The sequence below is a fragment of the Rhinolophus sinicus genome, chromosome 18 (genome assembly GCF_057876585.1).
Source record: "Rhinolophus sinicus isolate RSI-liver-muscle chromosome 18, RSI-T2T, whole genome shotgun sequence".
NCBI lineage: Eukaryota > Metazoa > Chordata > Mammalia > Chiroptera > Rhinolophidae > Rhinolophus > Rhinolophus sinicus.
This window is the reverse complement of record NC_142518.1, coordinates 18393926-18410266: the sequence shown is the minus strand read 5'-3', so window position 1 is coordinate 18410266 and position 16341 is coordinate 18393926. Positions and strand designations below refer to the sequence as shown.

The 16341-nt window shown below is 41.0% G+C and overlaps 2 protein-coding genes across 2 annotated transcripts; both read right to left on the bottom strand.

The window, feature by feature from the left end:
* Positions 1-1182: 1182 nt before the first annotated feature.
* On the bottom strand, positions 1183-2154 carry LOC109438180 (melanoma-associated antigen B5-like). Its single transcript, XM_019717839.2, has one exon. It carries the CDS (start codon positions 2152-2154, stop codon positions 1183-1185), a length of 972 nt encoding a protein of 323 aa, XP_019573398.2.
* Positions 2155-14976: 12822 nt separating this feature from the next.
* On the bottom strand, positions 14977-16014 carry LOC109438179 (melanoma-associated antigen B5-like). The gene has a single exon (XM_019717838.3). The coding sequence runs from the start codon at positions 16012-16014 to the stop codon at positions 14977-14979; it is 1038 nt and encodes a 345-aa protein (XP_019573397.3).
* Between the last annotated feature and the right edge of the window lie 327 nt (positions 16015-16341).

Below are 16341 nucleotides of genomic sequence, written 5' to 3'. Positions count from 1 at the left end.
ACAAGAAAGGCAAGAGAGACGAGAACTCTCTCTTTGGCATGTGATGACATGAAGAAAGTGGCCGTCTGCAAGCCAGGAAGAGAGTTCTCACCAGGAACCGAATCTGCTGGCACCTTGATCATGGACTTCCCAGCCTCCATAACTGTGAAAATATCTGTTGTTTAAACCACCCAGTGTGTGGTATTTTGTTATAGCACCCTGAGCAGACCAACACACACTTTGTCTCTCAACTCTGAAGCATACCATTGGAGGGTCTCACCATTTCCAAAACCTCAACTAGCCCACCTTATAGCATAAATGAAAATGACATTCCATTGAGGACTTGCAGATTCCCCAAGTCTCAAACTGCCTTGCTCAGGAAACATCGTGCTCTCATAAGGGACACCTTCTTCCTCACCCATTCTTTTTACTTTCCCTATAGATCATAATGGGTATTTCACCTTTTCGCTGTGACGTTCCTCTACAGTCAAATGATATTTCCATGCCGCTCACTGCGGCGTTCGACTTTACCCCCCAAGCTCAGTGTTCCAGAAAGGAAGTTTAGGAAGGCAGATGTACATTTTTCTATGTTTTTGTGTTTTTCAAGAATGAATAACAATAAGCAATTTTTATACTTTAATCATTTATTTTTAATAAAGTGTAGCAACTTAACAGTATTTATTTAAAATACAAATACTACAATTGTTTTCTGTGGGCTTCTGACACATTTTGTAGAACTTGAAATCAGTTAATGCTGTGAAAAGGTTCAACATCTTACTCAAATAGTTGTAACTCACAGGCTCTACAATTATATAAGTAGAGGCTGGATTTTTTTTAGCATCCTCAGTACTAACACTGAGCCTTCTCCCAAGAAGAGATACTCAGTGTGTGATGGATAAAAAGTGCCAGCAAACACAAAGTATAATTTACTAAGATTTAATATTTCAAACTTCTTGAATAAGCTAAGAACATTAAAGTATAACAATTTTACAAAACTGAAGACTAAAAGGAACAAGAAAAGCTAACATTGATCATGTTTTTCTATTTTATTATCACAACTATTTTACTGTGAGATTCTTTTACATTTCTAAGAATATAATCCCTATTGTGATGTTATATATTCTTGTCTGCAGCATAAAAAGCCTCCAACTTCTCTAGGGGTGGAAAGATACTGCTAACCATGGCCCTGGAAGGTATACTGACTTAACCAGTAGTGGCAGCCCTCCTTGCAGCTACAGCTCGTGCTCTCTCTTGTTCTTGCAAAGCCTCTTCATAATGGGATGAGAAAGCACTGGGGACGGTATCACCGACCTTCGCCAAAAACTCTAGGATTTTCATCTTGCTTGTTTCAGCATGAGCTTTTGGGCCCCACAGGAACTCATAGCGCGGAGGATTGCTGCCGGGCACCTGGCGGTACTCCAGGTACTGCAGCCTCACCAAATCCTTGGTGATGAGCTTCCTGGGCTCACCATAGATGCAGTGCTTCCTCCCAGCGTATATGCGCATCATATTCAGGAATTTCCAGATGTCTTCTTCAGCAGCACAGTTGCCCTTCATTAAGATCAGGCCCAGGATATTCATCAGGAGACCCGTCTTGGGGAAACCCCTGCCAGCACGCACCCTCCCATTATTGGGGAGTTTCAACTGGCTGATGAGGTCATATACGTGGTTGCTTGAGTCGACTTCCTTCACATCTAATGCAAAGATGGCCTCAACGCGTGCAGAGGCTCTCTTGAGGATCTCAGGAAATTTACCTTCGTAATATTCACCAACAATCTTCAGCATGTCTTTCTTCATAATGGGCTGTTTCATTTTATACTTGTACAGAAGGAACCGCTCCAAAAGCAGAGCCACATTGTCTAAATTATCTTCCTCTAAGCTCTCAGTGGAGGGTTGGGCCTCAGAGGCACCTGCCCTATTATCTTGGAAATGGGAAGCTTCAGCAGATCCAGGGCAAGAAATGCCTGCAGAAGTAAAGGTGGTTAGTGTGCTTTGAGGCCCCTGGGAAGTGCTACATGTCCCAACAGCAGACAGACTCTGGGTATTACCTTCACATTGAGGAGAGGAAGAGGGAGTGGACTCCTCTTCTGCTGCTGCAGTGGCCTGAGCATCCTGGAGACACTGAGTCTCACGTTGGGCCTGGCGGCGTTGCTTATTCTTGTGACCCCGAGGCATGGTGACACTGGTCAGGGACAGCAAGCACCAGTGTGGGCAGAAGAGTAGGTGATGCCAGCACCTGGAGGAGAGATAGTGAGATGGTGTGTTTACCTTCAGCAGGGACATTCCACCTTAGCTTTAACCAAGGCCACCTCTGAAGGTTTCCATAGGGCTCCTGTTCTAATCAACCTGTCCCCTTAGAACTCTGTGGAGGACGTTAGAGGGACCTTTAGACTGTAGCCTGGTAGTCCTGCTTGGGGTGCATTGGGTTGACAATGGAGGTTGGGGATGAGGGGGTGGGGTGGGGCAGGCTGCCAGCGTGAAGCCTCCGTTCTAGGGTGTGGGGGTCTTCTCAGTTCACAGTCAGGTTCATCATATCAACTTTGGGCAGGTCCTGGGCCCCTTCTATTCTCCTGCTGTGAATTTGACACCTCAAACCAATGCCCCATCGCCCTGACTCTCCTGGCAGCAATAGCCTGACGGCCTTGCCTGTGGCTTCCCAGAGTTGCCTGGATGGCAGTGGCAAGTTCCATGTCACCTCACTGTTCTGGGGTTGACGGTTCCCTCAGACCTCAGTCAGAGTTCCACCCTTGATTTCCTTCAGGGCATGGTACTCTTCCCCTCAAGTCACGGCCCTCAGCTTTCTGATCCAAGTAGGAAAGGAAGGCTCACATCCACCCGATCGCCATGCTTTGGTCCTCCCGGAGCTACAAGCAGGGCCTTGGTGGAAATTTCTGCCTACGTTTCCTCATTTTGACTCTTGTTAGCGTCTTCTCCTCCTCCCTCCGCTAAATTGGGGATGTCCACTTATACCAAGGCCCTCATCTCCCTCAGACCCTCAGGCTGGAAATTTCTCATAGCCTGACTGCTTTGCGCCATATTCCCTAGGCGTGAGAAGGGGACAGGCTTTGCTGGTAGCGGCAGAGGCTCGCCTCTGGGGTGGTTGGTTCCCTCATTCCTCATTCAACCTCTTCACTTGGACTCTTGCCATGCCCTGGGACTCCTCACTCACCTGTCTGTAAACCTTGCGCCCAAGACACAATCTGTCGCGCCCGAGACACGATCTCTCACTCCCTGCCTGAGTCCCGAGCTAGGAGGAAGTGAGCACCACTCTTCACGACACCAATCACAGCGCCTCTCAAGACTAACAGGATCTCTGTCGCCTCCTCTGTTCTGGGGTGGAAGGTATCCTCAGTTTCCCACAGAAGTTTCAATTAAACTCCTCTTTGGACCTTGGACACTTCCCTCTATCACAACTCTTAAAACAACGCCCTCACCTCCTTGAGACAATCCTTGCTGAAGTCAGCCTGATTGCGTAGGTCTAAGAGTGGGTGACGGGAAGTCTCTTCAGGACCCTCAATACAATCTGGTCATTATCTGGGTCCTCATCTTGGCTCCTGTCCCTTTATGAATGGCTTTCTGGGAATTACCACCTCCAGGCAAACTCATGAGTAATCTCCCTACTGCAAGTTTTAGAGAATAAGTCTCCATCCCAGGAGTGATGTGAGATGGGGAAGCTAAAGAGCAAGGCAGATAATGCGGAGTAGGCGGTGGGCTGTCAGAAAAAAGCCCAAAAACAAACAAACAAACAAACAAAAAAAAACACAGTTCTGTTCCTTCTCTTTACGACTCAGATGGCCTCTTACCTAACTTCCGTTGTAAAAGATTTACTGTAGGAAACGGACTGAGCCAGATAATTTTGTAAGACCCCACCTTTTGAGGTTAACTGACACTGCATATGTAGATAATCATATTACCAGATATTATATCCTTCCTTTCATTATTCATACCTCTCATTTATTTTGGTATCCTTATTGCTCTAGCTGTGTATTCCAGTCCAGTACTTTGAGCACAAAGTCCTTTTTTAAAATAGCCTGAGATATATTTTGGAGTAGTGAGAAGAAAAGTGAATAAAGATACACAAGGTCTGCTTCAGGGTGCAAGTGGAACAGTGTGTGCCCTAGACAAATTCATACCAGGGGTCTAGTCTAGTTCTGTTACTTAACCCCTTGTGAATATGAGAATATTGCAAGTTCTACATCTGCCAACTGAGTTTCAGAAACCATATCCTGTAAGACTAGGAATGTGTGTACCATGTATAAAGCATCTGTCAAGATGACTGGCAAATATTGGGTATTTAATGAATGGCAGTTATGATTTTTACCTAGATAACATCATCCTAAATAGGAATTTTCTTTCTTTCTTTTTTTTTAATCTAGGACATGTCAGAGAAAATGCAATGCTCTCAGAAAGAACACTGAATCAACTAAAACTTTGTTTTAGTATATAAAATTAAATAGTTTTCCCCCATCAGAGCGATTATTATTTAATATTGGTATGTTTTCTTCCCCAACCTGGATGCAACTCAGGGCTCCTAGAATTTTGTCAAGGACCAACTCTTCAGTCCTTTTCAGCTGTCCTTCCAAACCACCTCTGTTTTCTTTTGTTTCTTCCCCACCTAAATGTAGCCCTCTCTTAGAATTTGCCAAAATACACACAAGATAACCTAATGCAAATGCTATTTTTTCATGTGTGTTATTTATTTTTTATTAAATTATTGGGGTGACATTAGTTAATAAAATTATATAGGTTTCAAATGTATGATTCTATAATACATCGTCTGTATGTTGCATTGTGTGTTCACCACCCAAAGTCAAATCTCCTTCTGTCACTATATATTTGACCCCCTTTACTCTTTGCTACCACCCTCCCCCCTTTCCCTCTGGTAACTGCTATACTACTGTCTGTGTCTATGAGTTTTTGTTTGTTTGTCACTTTCAGTTTTATATCCCACATGTGATTGAAATCATATGGTTATCGACTTTTTCTGTCTGCTTGTTTCTCTTAGCATGATAATCTTAAGATCCATCCATGTTGTCACAAGTGGCAGTATTTTATCTTTTCTTATGGATGAGTAATATTCCATTGTGTATGTTCCACATCTTTACCCAATCATCTATCAAAGGACACTTCATTTGTTTCCATGTCATGGCCACAGTGAATAGTGCTGCCTTAAACATAGGGGTACATATATCTTTATGAATAAATGTTCTCAGATTTTGGGGGGTAGATACCCAGAAGAGGGATTGCTGGTTCATATGGTAATTCTATTCTTAATTTTTTGAGGAACCTTCATACTGTTTTCCATAGTGACTATACCAATTTGCATTCCCACCAGCAGTGTACGAGGGTTCCTTTTCGCCACAACTTCTCCAACACTTGTTATTACTTGTCTTGTTGATAATAGCCATTCTCACAGGTGTGAGGTGATATCTCATTGTGGTTTTGATTTGCAGTTCCCTAATAGCTAGAGAAGTTGAGCATCTTTTCATATATCTAGTGTCCATTTGTATGTCTTCCTGGGAGAAGTGTCTTTTCAGATCCTTTGCCCATTTTTCAATTGGATGATTTAATTTTTGGTTGTTGAGTTGTATGAGTTCCTTATATACAGAGGATACCAAAAACAAAAAATCCACAAAAATGTATACACATTTTAAGAAAGGAAAAAACTGTATTAAAATTGTAATAATATATACCGATAACAAAAGATGAATACAAGTCTTTTGTCTATGAGTTTACAAGTACAAAATCAAGATCTGCTCAAAGTGGTTACCATCAGCGTCCAGATACTTCTGATTATGGCAAACTACTGCTTGAGCAACGTTGACCAAAGTGTCCACTTGTATCGCTGCACATGCCGTTTCAGTTTCTTCACATAGTACCATGCGTCTCAAACTAATCACGAATGTGTGCAATTGTTAGGCGTGTTGGAGGCTCTGTTGCATACTCTCACCTCCATTGTCATTGTACTTCCACAACATTCTCTAATTTCAAATACCACTTCAAAATGGTGTTGGGCTCCTCCAACGACAGCCGTGCTTTCTTTAACTGTCCAGCCTGTTGCATGGTGATGCTAGCATTCATTTGATTGACACCATCTTTTGAGCGAATGTCATACTACACATTGCTACTGTAATTCAATTCAACTTTGAAAAGTAATACATGGATAATATATCTTAAAATGTGTATACTTTTGGGGGGGGCAGCTCCCCTCCCCAGTAGTTTGGATATTAACCCGTTATTAAAGATGTTTACAAATATCTTCTCCCATTCGGTTGGGTGCCTCTTTGTTTTGTTGAGTTTTGTGTGTGTGTGCAGAAGTTTTTAAATTTGATATATGCTCGTAGTCATATTCTTTTATTTTGCTTTTACTTCCCTTGCCTTTGCAGTCAAATTCATAAAATCTTCTCTGAGACCAAGGTCCATAAGTTTAGTACCTATGTATTTCTCTATTCATTTTATTGTTTCAAGTCTTAGATTTAGGTCTTTGACGCATTTTGAGTTAAATTTCGTATATGGTGACAAAATGCAGTGTAATTTCATTCATTTTTTAAAATTTATTTTCAATTACAGTTGACATTCAATATTATTTTATATTATTTTCAGATGTACAGCATAGTGGTTAGACATTTATGTAATTTATAAAGTGATCCCCTAATTACTGTTGTACCCACCTGGCACTATACATTGTTATTACAATATTATTGACCATACTCCCTATGCTGTACTTTACATCCCCTGGACTATTTCATAACAACAAATTTGTACTCTTTTTTATAACTTTTTTTAAATTACAATTTTTACTTTTAAAGAGAATTGAGAAGATATTTATCTTGATAATAATAGGACTATTAGGAAAACAGAGCATTGAGAGAACAAAGAAAGTACTTGAAATTAAAATGTAATTGACAAAATGAAAGGATGAGAAATGAAGGTGAGTAAATCATAGAACCTGAAGCTAGTAGACTCTTATGATTTGGACAATTTATTTAGACTACAATTTATTTATTTTCTTATTAAAGTGAGAAATAAAACTATGGGAGACAAAGATATAAAGTTAGAAGGTATATACCTAATAGAATCCAGTATTATGACTTAAAAGCTGGAAGATTTATTTTTTAATCTTTTAAAATATTTTTTAATTTTTTAATCATAATTGGCATACACTATTATATGTTTTAGGTATACAACATAGTGATTAGACATTCACATAACTTAGGAAGTGATGACCCCAATAAATCTAGTACCCATCTGACACCATACATAGTTATTACAATATTATTGACTATATTCCTTATGCTATACTTTACATCCCCATGACTATTTTGTAACTACCAATTTGTACTTCTTTTTTTATTTTTCAATTAAAGTTGACATTTAATATTATTTTATATTAGTTGCAGGTGTACAGCATTGTGGTTAGACATTTATATAATTTATGAAGTGATCTCCCGATTAGTGTAGTACCCACCTGGAAATATACATAGTTATTACAATATTATTGACTATATTCCCTATGCCGTACTTTACATCCCCATGACTATTTCATAAGTACCAATTTGTACTTCTTAATCTCTTCCTTTTTCATCCGTTCCCTCAACTCTCCTCCCCTCTGGCAACCATCAATTTGTTATCTTTATCTATAAGTCTGTTTCTCTTTTGTTTGTTCATTTATTTTGTTCTTTAGATTCCACATACATATAAGTGAGATCATATGGTATTTGTCTTTCTCAGTCTGACTTATATCACTTACCATAATACCTTCCAGGTGAATCCATGTTGTCACAATGGTTAAGATTTCATTCATTTTTATGGCCGAGTAATATTTCATTGCATATATGTATCACCTCTTCATTCAATCTCTACTGATGGGCAGTTAGGCTGCTTCCTTATCTTGGCTATTGTAAATAATGCTGAAATGAAAATAAGGGTGTATATATCTTTTTGAATTAGTGTTTTGGATTTCTTTGGATAAATATTCAGAAGTAGAATTGCTGGGCCATACGGTAGTTCTGTTTAATGTTTTGGGGAGCCTCCATACTGTTTTCCATAGTGGCTGCACCAATTTGCAATCCAACCAAGAGCATGTGAGGGTTCCTTTTTCTCCACTTCCTTGACAACACTTGTTGTTTGTTGATTTATTGATGATAGCTGTTCTGTCAGGTGTGAGGTGATAATCTCATCGTGGTTTTAATTTTCATTTCTCTGATGATTAATGACGTTGAGCATCTTTTCATATGTCTATTGGCTATCAGTATGTCCTCTTTGGAGAAATGTCTGTTCAGGTCCTCTGCCCATTTTTTAATTGGATTGTTAGTTATTTTGGTGTTAGGTTGCATGAGTTCTTTATGAAGTTTGGATATTCACCTGTTATCGGATGTATCATTGGGAAGTATCTTCTCCCATTGAGTAAGTTATCTTTCCATTTTGTTGATGGTTTCCTTTGCTGTGCAAAAACTTTTCAGCTTCATGTAGTCCCATTTTGTTTTCCTTGCCCAAGGAGATATATCAGAAAAAAATATTACTAAGAGTAATGTCAGAGAGTTTACTCCCTGTTTTCTTCTAGGAGTTTTATGGTTTTGGGTATTACATTTAAGTCTTCAATCCATTTTGAATTTATTCTTATATACAGTGTAAGAAGGTGGTCTACTTTCATTTTTTGCATGCACCTGTCCAGTTTTCCCAACATAATTTGTTGACTAGACAGTCCTTACCCCATTGTATATTCTTACCTCCTTTGTCATAAATTAAATAACCATAAATTCATGGATTTATTTCTGGGTTCTTAATTCTGTTCCATTGATTGGTGTGTCTGTTTTTCTGCCAATACGATAATGTCTTGATTATTCTGGCTTTGTAGTATAATTTGAAGTCATAGAATGTGATAGTTCCAGCCTTGTTCTTTTTTCTGAGGATTGGTTTGTTTATTTAGGGTCTTTTGTGGATCCATACAAATCTGATGATCTTGTGTTCTATTTCTTTTAAAAATGCCATTGGGATTTTGATAGGGATTGCACTGAATTTGTGTGTTGCTTTGCATAATATGTCCATTTAAACTATGTTTATTCTTCCAATCCATGAACACAGAATATCTTTCCATTTCTTTGTGTCTTCTTCAATTTCTTTTAATGGGCCTTTTAGTTTTCAGTTTATAGGTCCTTTACATCCTTTGTTTAATTTATGCCTAGGTATTTTATTCTGTGTGTGTGTGTGTGTGTGTGTGTGTGTGTGTTACAAAAGGAATTGTTTCTTCATTTCTTGTTCTTAAATTTCATTGTTATTATATAGGAATGCAATGGATTTTTGTACATTGATTTTCTATCCTGTAACTTTACTGTATAAAATGCTTCTTTAATACAGTGGAATCTGGCTCTACCAATTCAAAGCAAAAAGTATCAATACAGTGCCTTCTGTGCATTTTATCTCAGGGGAGTTCACACTTATTTCTCAGAAACTCCATGGAGACAAGGTGCATAAAATACCAATTTGTGCTCTATATTCTCCTGCATTGAGATAATAGTAAACACAACTTTGATTTCTGGTTTTTCTTTCAATGTCAAGGATTTCATTATTACTTTCTTATACAAAAGACAACTTGTTCCCAGTTAATTAAGGCACATGAAAAAAAAAATCTCACAGTGGCTTTATTCCTTTTAAAAAAGATTGTTATTAAGATATAGCTAACATACAATATTCTATTAGTTTCAGCTATACACCATAGTTATTCCAGATTTATATACCTAAAGAAGTGATCACCATGGTAAGTCCAGCAACCGTCTGACACCATACAACACTACCACAATATTATTGACTATATTCCCTATGCTGTACATTATATCCCCATGACTTATTTGTTTTATATCTGGAAATTTGAACATTTTATTGCCCTTCAACTTTTCCCCCTTGCTTATTAATTTTTCAATTACAGTAGACATTCAGTATTACTTTATATTAATTTCAGGTGTGCAGCATAGTGGTTAGACATTTATATAATTTAAGTGATCCCCCTGGCTAGTCTAGTATCCACCTGGCACTATACATAATTATTACCATATCATTGACTATATTCCCTATGCTTTACTTTCCATCCCCGTGACTATTTTGTAACTATCCATTTGTACTTCTTAATCCCTTCACCTTCTTATCCCTGTCCTTATCCCCACTTCCATCTATCACCCTGATAAATCTAGTACTCATCTGACACCATACATAGTTATTACAATTTTGTTGACTGTATTCCTTATGTTATACCCTACATCCCCATGACTACTTTGTAATGACCAATTTGTACTTCTTAATCCCTTCCCCATTTTTACCTACCCCAAAGTCCCTCCTGTCTGACAACCATCAAAATGTTCTCTGTGTCTATGAGTTTATTTCTGTTTTCTGTTTGTTTATTTTGTTCTTAGATTCTACATATAAGCAAAATCACATTACATCTGTCTTTCTCTGTCTGACATACTCCTTTACACAATACCTTCCAGATCCACTTATGCTGCTGCAGATGGCAAGATCCTATTGCCATCTATGGCTGAGTAATATTCCATTGAATGTATGTACCACCTCCTCTTTATCCATTCTTCTATTGACAGACACCCAGGCTGCCTCCATATCTTGGCTATCATAAACAGTGCTGCAATTAACATATGGATGTACACGTTCCCTCAAAGTAGCGTTTTGAGTTTCTTCAGATAAATACACAGAAGTGGCATTACTGGATCCTTCTGTCCCCTGTTATAGCCTTTGTTTTAAAGTTTATTTTGCCTGTTATAAGTATGGCTATCCTGGATAGTTTTGTTTTTCATTTCCATTTTCATGAAATGTCTTTCCCATCCCTTTACTGTTAGTCTGTGTGTCTTTCAATCCGAAGTGAATCTCTTGTAGACAGCATATGTAAGGGTCTTGTTTTCTTATCCATTCAGCCACCCTTTGTCTTTTGATTGGAGCATTTTATCCATTTACATTGAAAGTAATTGTTGATAGATATGTAGTTATTACCATTTTATTATTCCTTTATTATTATTATTATTATTTGTCTTAAAGAAGGCCCTCTAACATTCCTTGTAATACTGGTTTGGTGGTGATGAACTCCTTTAGCTTCTTCTTGTCTAGGGAGCTCTTTATCTGTCCTTCGATACTAAATGATAACTTTGCTGGGTAGAGTAATCTTGGTTGTAGGTCGTTGTTTTTCATCACTTTGAATCTATCATGCTAATCCCTTCTGGCCTACAAAGTTTCTGTTGATAAATCAGCTGATAGTCTTATGGGAGCTCCCTTGTAGGTCACTAACTGCTGATCTCTTTTCTGCTTTTAAGATTCTCTCTTTGACTTTACTCTTTGGGACTTAATTAATTATGATGTGTCTTGGTGTGGGTCTCTTTGGGTTCACAATGTATTGGACTCTGTGCTTCCTGGACTTGTGTTTCTGTTTGCTTTGCCAGGTTAGCGATGTTTTCTGTCTTTATTTCTTCAAATAGGTTTTCTATTCCTTTCTGTCTGTCTTTTCTTTCTGATACCTGTCTGATGCAATTGTTGGTATGGTTGATGTTGTCCCAGAGGCCCCTTAAACTATCCTCATTTGTTGGATTTTTTTTTCTTTTTGTTGTTATGATTGGGTTTTTTCTGCTACCTTATCTTCTAAACTGCTGATTCAGTCCTCTGCTTCATCTAATCTACTGTCGATTCCTTTTAATGTATTCTTCATTTCAGTTATTGTATTTTTCATTTCCGACTTTTTCTTTTTTAGGTTTTCTATTTCCATTTTTACATCTCCCATCTCTTTGTTGAAGTTTTCCTTGAGCATCATTATTACCAGTGTTTTGAACTCTACATCTGGTAGATTACTTGAGTCTATTTTGTTTTATTCTTTTTCTGGAGCTTTGTTCTGTTGTTTTATTTGGGGCATGTTTCTTTGTCTCTCCATTTTGGCTGGCTCCCTCTGTTTGTTTCTATATATCAAATTGGGGTGCTGTCTCCTGGTCCAGTGGCCTTATGTAGTAGGTGTCCTGTGGGGCCCAGTGGTGTAGTCTCCCTGGTCACCTGATTTGTGCACCTGAGGTGTGTCCCTTGTGTGCATTGTATGTGCCCTCCTGCTGTAGCTCAGCATTGGTTAATGTTTGCATGTCAGTGGAAGGAACTGACTCTCTGGCTGATTGGTTGTGGAGACTGGCCATAACTATATGGAGGAGCTATTGTGCAGAGGCTGATCTTATGGAGCAGTATTTGCTTTAGCAGGACTCTGGTACCTATGCAGTCTGCCCTTTGGGTGTGTTTCCCATGGAGGCAGGTGGGTGGTGCTGCAGCTTGGTCTGATGCTGACCACCCAGCGTGCCACGACCAGGGCCTCCTGTTAGGGGTCCCGCAGCAGGCCAAGTTCACCCACAGCCTGCGCCCTCCCCAGGGCCACCTGGCATGAGCCACAAAGCAATCTGCAGATGGAAGCCACACGCACTGGGTTTGGAGGTGCCTGGGAGTGGCCAAGCTATGAACTGAGGTCAGGTGCTGCTAGTGCCAGGCTTCAGGCTGCTCAGCAACAGGTACTGGACATGCTAAAGCCAGACGTTGCTTCTTTGGGTTTTATGAACCTTTGAGACATTTTAGGAAAGTCCCCAGCACGAGCCAAGATAGGCAATTTGTGTGGAAAAGCCGCTAAAGCACCTTGGTTTGGCCCTTAAGTTGGGTGGAGCAGGGTCTCAGGGAATCACCGGGCGAGATTGGACAAAGAGAGTTAGCCAGATTGATGGTAACTCAGATATGTCAGCTACCTTTGTCTCCAGGTGGGGACGGCAGAGGGCTCAACAAAGAAACAATGCATTCTGCCAGCACTTCTGTCTTGGAGAAAACTACTCCACCAGCACTCACCCTGAAGCAAGACTATTCAGTTTCTCCCTGTGTGTCCCTGGCATCTCTCAAGCTGCTGCCCCCATGCTGAAGCTCAGAGCGAGCGAGTATATAAGCAAATAATTCCATACACGGACCCTTTAAGAGGAGCACCTAGTAATGCAACCTCCCTCAGTCTCACTCAGCCACAATCTCCACTGTGTTTTATAGCCAAAAGTTATGGGGACTTCTCTCCCCAGCAGTGGAAACCTGAGCTGGGGAGTCTGGTATGTGGCTGGGACCCCTCGCTCTTCTAGAGGTAACCTCTGCAGCTGAGGTATTGTCTCGATTACTAACGATCACACGTGGGTATAGGATCATCCTATTCTGTGTCTCTGACTCTCCTACCAGTCTTCAGGTGGCTTCTTCTCTTTGTACTTAGTTGTAGGACTTTGGTTCACCTAGACTTCATGAGACTCTCAATGATGGTTTGTTGTGTAGTGTACTGGTAATTTTGCTGTGGTCATGAAACGAGGCAAGCACAAGTTGACCTACTGCACCATCTTGACTGGAAATCCTTGATTCTTACGTTTTAGGAACTGTATTGTGTTCTCCAAACTTATTGTTGAAGTCATAACCCTCAGTAACTCAGAAAGTCACTGTAGTTGGAAATAAGGTCTTTAAAGGATGATTAAGTTTAAAATGAGGCCGTTAAGATGGGCCATGATGCAATCTGAGTGGTATACTTATAAGAGGAGATGACGACACACAAGGAGAAACCAGGGATGCTTTTACACATGAGACAGCCAAGTGAAGAGGGTAGATGTCCGCAAGCCAAGGAGAGAGGTCTCAGAGGAAATTAACCCTCCCAGTTCTCGACCTTGGACTTCCAGCTTCCAAAACAGCGAGAAAAAGAATTTTGGTTGTTTAAACCACCCAGTCAGGGTAATTTTGTTACGGAAGTCTGAGATAACTAATACATTGCCCAAAGTGGACATTTCTTTCTGGGTTATCTACCTTCCCAAAGTAATTTGTAAAAGCATGTTTTATGGCCTTCTGTTTACCCCATGAGGTGAAGAAGGGATTTCCACACTATGGTCATTGGGTGTCCACAAACACAACACTGGACACTGCAGAGATGAGATAGACAGCCATTTATTAACCATGTGTACTCACAGGATGGGGTGCCACACTGTGCCACACTGGGGTCGCACTCGGGAACAGAGTGAAGAAACAGTGTCTTTGGTAGGGGGCATTTGTGATATCAAGAGGGTGAGCTAACCCCTAGTTCTCATGGTAGCGTGTAATCAGATTGCAAAATTCTGCAGGCTGGAAGGGGACGGACGACTGCTGCTTAGGAATGAGCAAGATCTATGCATTGTCCCCTTATAAAGCTGGTTGTTTGGTAGGGGACCTTATCTGCAACTGAAGACTATGGAGGGGAACTTGCATTTAGCAGATATGAGTCCCTGCTGGTTTCTCCAAATGTCCAGGCAGCCCATATTATTGGGGCTTAATTTTAGACCTTACCCCACAGTTCAGTTTTCCAGGCAAATATTTTCTCTCTCAACTCAGACACCTCATCTGAAGATCTGGCCTCTGCTCACCAGTCCCATAGCCTCATCCAGTCCACCATGTAGTTTTATATAAAAGTGTATTGTGGGGACTGACTTGTAGCTTCGAAAACTTAAACTGCCTTGTCAGGGGGTTTATACTTGACTGCTTTCACCTGGAACCCCTCCCGTCTCACTCATCCTTTTTGCTTTCCTATAAGTCATAGAGGGGAGCTCAACATCTTCCTTACATGACTGAAGCTCCAAGCTTCCAAAGTTCTATGGGCAGAGGCTGGGTCTTTATCTCTGCACCCCCAGTACTAGCACAGAGCCTTCCAAAGAGCAGATGCTGAATTACGTTTTGGGAATAGAAGAGAGAGTGAGTGAGAGGTCTAACTTGTTAAGCTTTACTGTCTCCTACAATCTTTAATACGCTAAGCATATCAAGAAATAAATCAATTTTACAAAATAAAAGACTGAAAGGAGTCAGGAAAAAGATTTATGACGCTTTATTTTTTTTTCTATTCCATTCTCCAAAAATTTTTACTGTGGGATTCTTTCACATTTCCACTAAAATCCCTATTGTGATGTCATTTTTTAAATTTTTATCTTCATGATAAAAAAGTCCTCAGACATCACCAGGGGTGAGAGAAGCCGGGGCCATAATATTATGTCCGGCTGTGGCACCAGTGGCAGCCCTCTCTGCCTCTATAGCTTGTGCTCTCTCTTCATCTCTCAAAGCCTCTTCATACCAGAATGGTAAAGCACTAGGAACTGTATCACCACCCTTGGCCAAGAATTCCAGGACTTGCATCTTGCTTGTTTCAGCGCGAGCTCTTGGGCCCCACAGGAAGTCATAGCGTGGAGGATCGCTGTCAGGTACCTGGCGGTACTCCAGGTACTGTAGCTGCACCAGATCTTTGGTGATGAGCTTCTTGGGCTCCCCATAGATGAAGTGCTCCCTCCCAGCGTATACTTTCAGCATATTCAGGAATTTCCAAATGTCTTCCTCAGTGGCACAGTTGCCCTTCATGAAGATCAGGCCCAGGATATTCATGAGGAGACCGGTCTTTGGTAACCCGTTGCCAGCATACACCCTCCCATTATTGGGGAGGTTCAGTTTGCTGACGAGGTCATATGTGTGGCTGCTTGAGTCGACTTCCTTCAAATCAACTGCAAAGACGGCCTCAATACGATCAGAGGCTTTTTTGAGGATGTCAGCAAATTGGTCTTGGGTAATTTCGCCCACAATCTTCAGCATGTCGTCCTTCAGAATGGGCTCTTGCATTTCATACTTGCACAGGAGAAATTGCTCCAACAAATCCAGCTTCGTGGCTAGAAGATCAGTGCATGAGGTCTCGGGAGATGGGACCTCAGAAGAACACGAATGTTCCTTATCTTGACTTCCATCGCCTTTGTCAGATCTTGTGTCTAAAGCACCTGAAGAGGTAATGGTGGTAGACGAGGGTCTCCAAGACCCCTGGGAAGTGCTACTTGTCTCAGTAGCTGATGGCTTTTGAGGATCATCTTCCAAAACAGAAGAGCAGGAGGGGGACTCGTCTCCCACAACTGCAGCTTCCTGAACTCTCTTGTGACCTTCAGAGTGATCACCGGTTTGGTTGTGTTTCTTATGGGCATTGACCTTACCCTTTCGTCGCCGAGGCATTATGACACAGGTCAGGCACAGCAGGCACCGGTGTGGGCAGAGCAGGTGATGCCACCACCTGGGGGAGGGAGAACGAGATAGTGTGGCACCTCTGCAGGGAGATTCCACCTTGTCTTTAACCAATGGTCTTTAAGGCTCTGAGGGCTGTCAACGCTCTGGGAACCCACAGGGTTCCTCTCTGATCACCTGTCTGCTGAAAACCCTGTAGAGCAGCTTAGACCATACCTAGGACAGAGCCACACAGCCCTGTCTGGATATTACTGGGGAGAAAGCAGGGCCGGTCAAGGCGAACCCCTTTGTCCTGGGTTTGGGAAGTGCTCTCAGGTC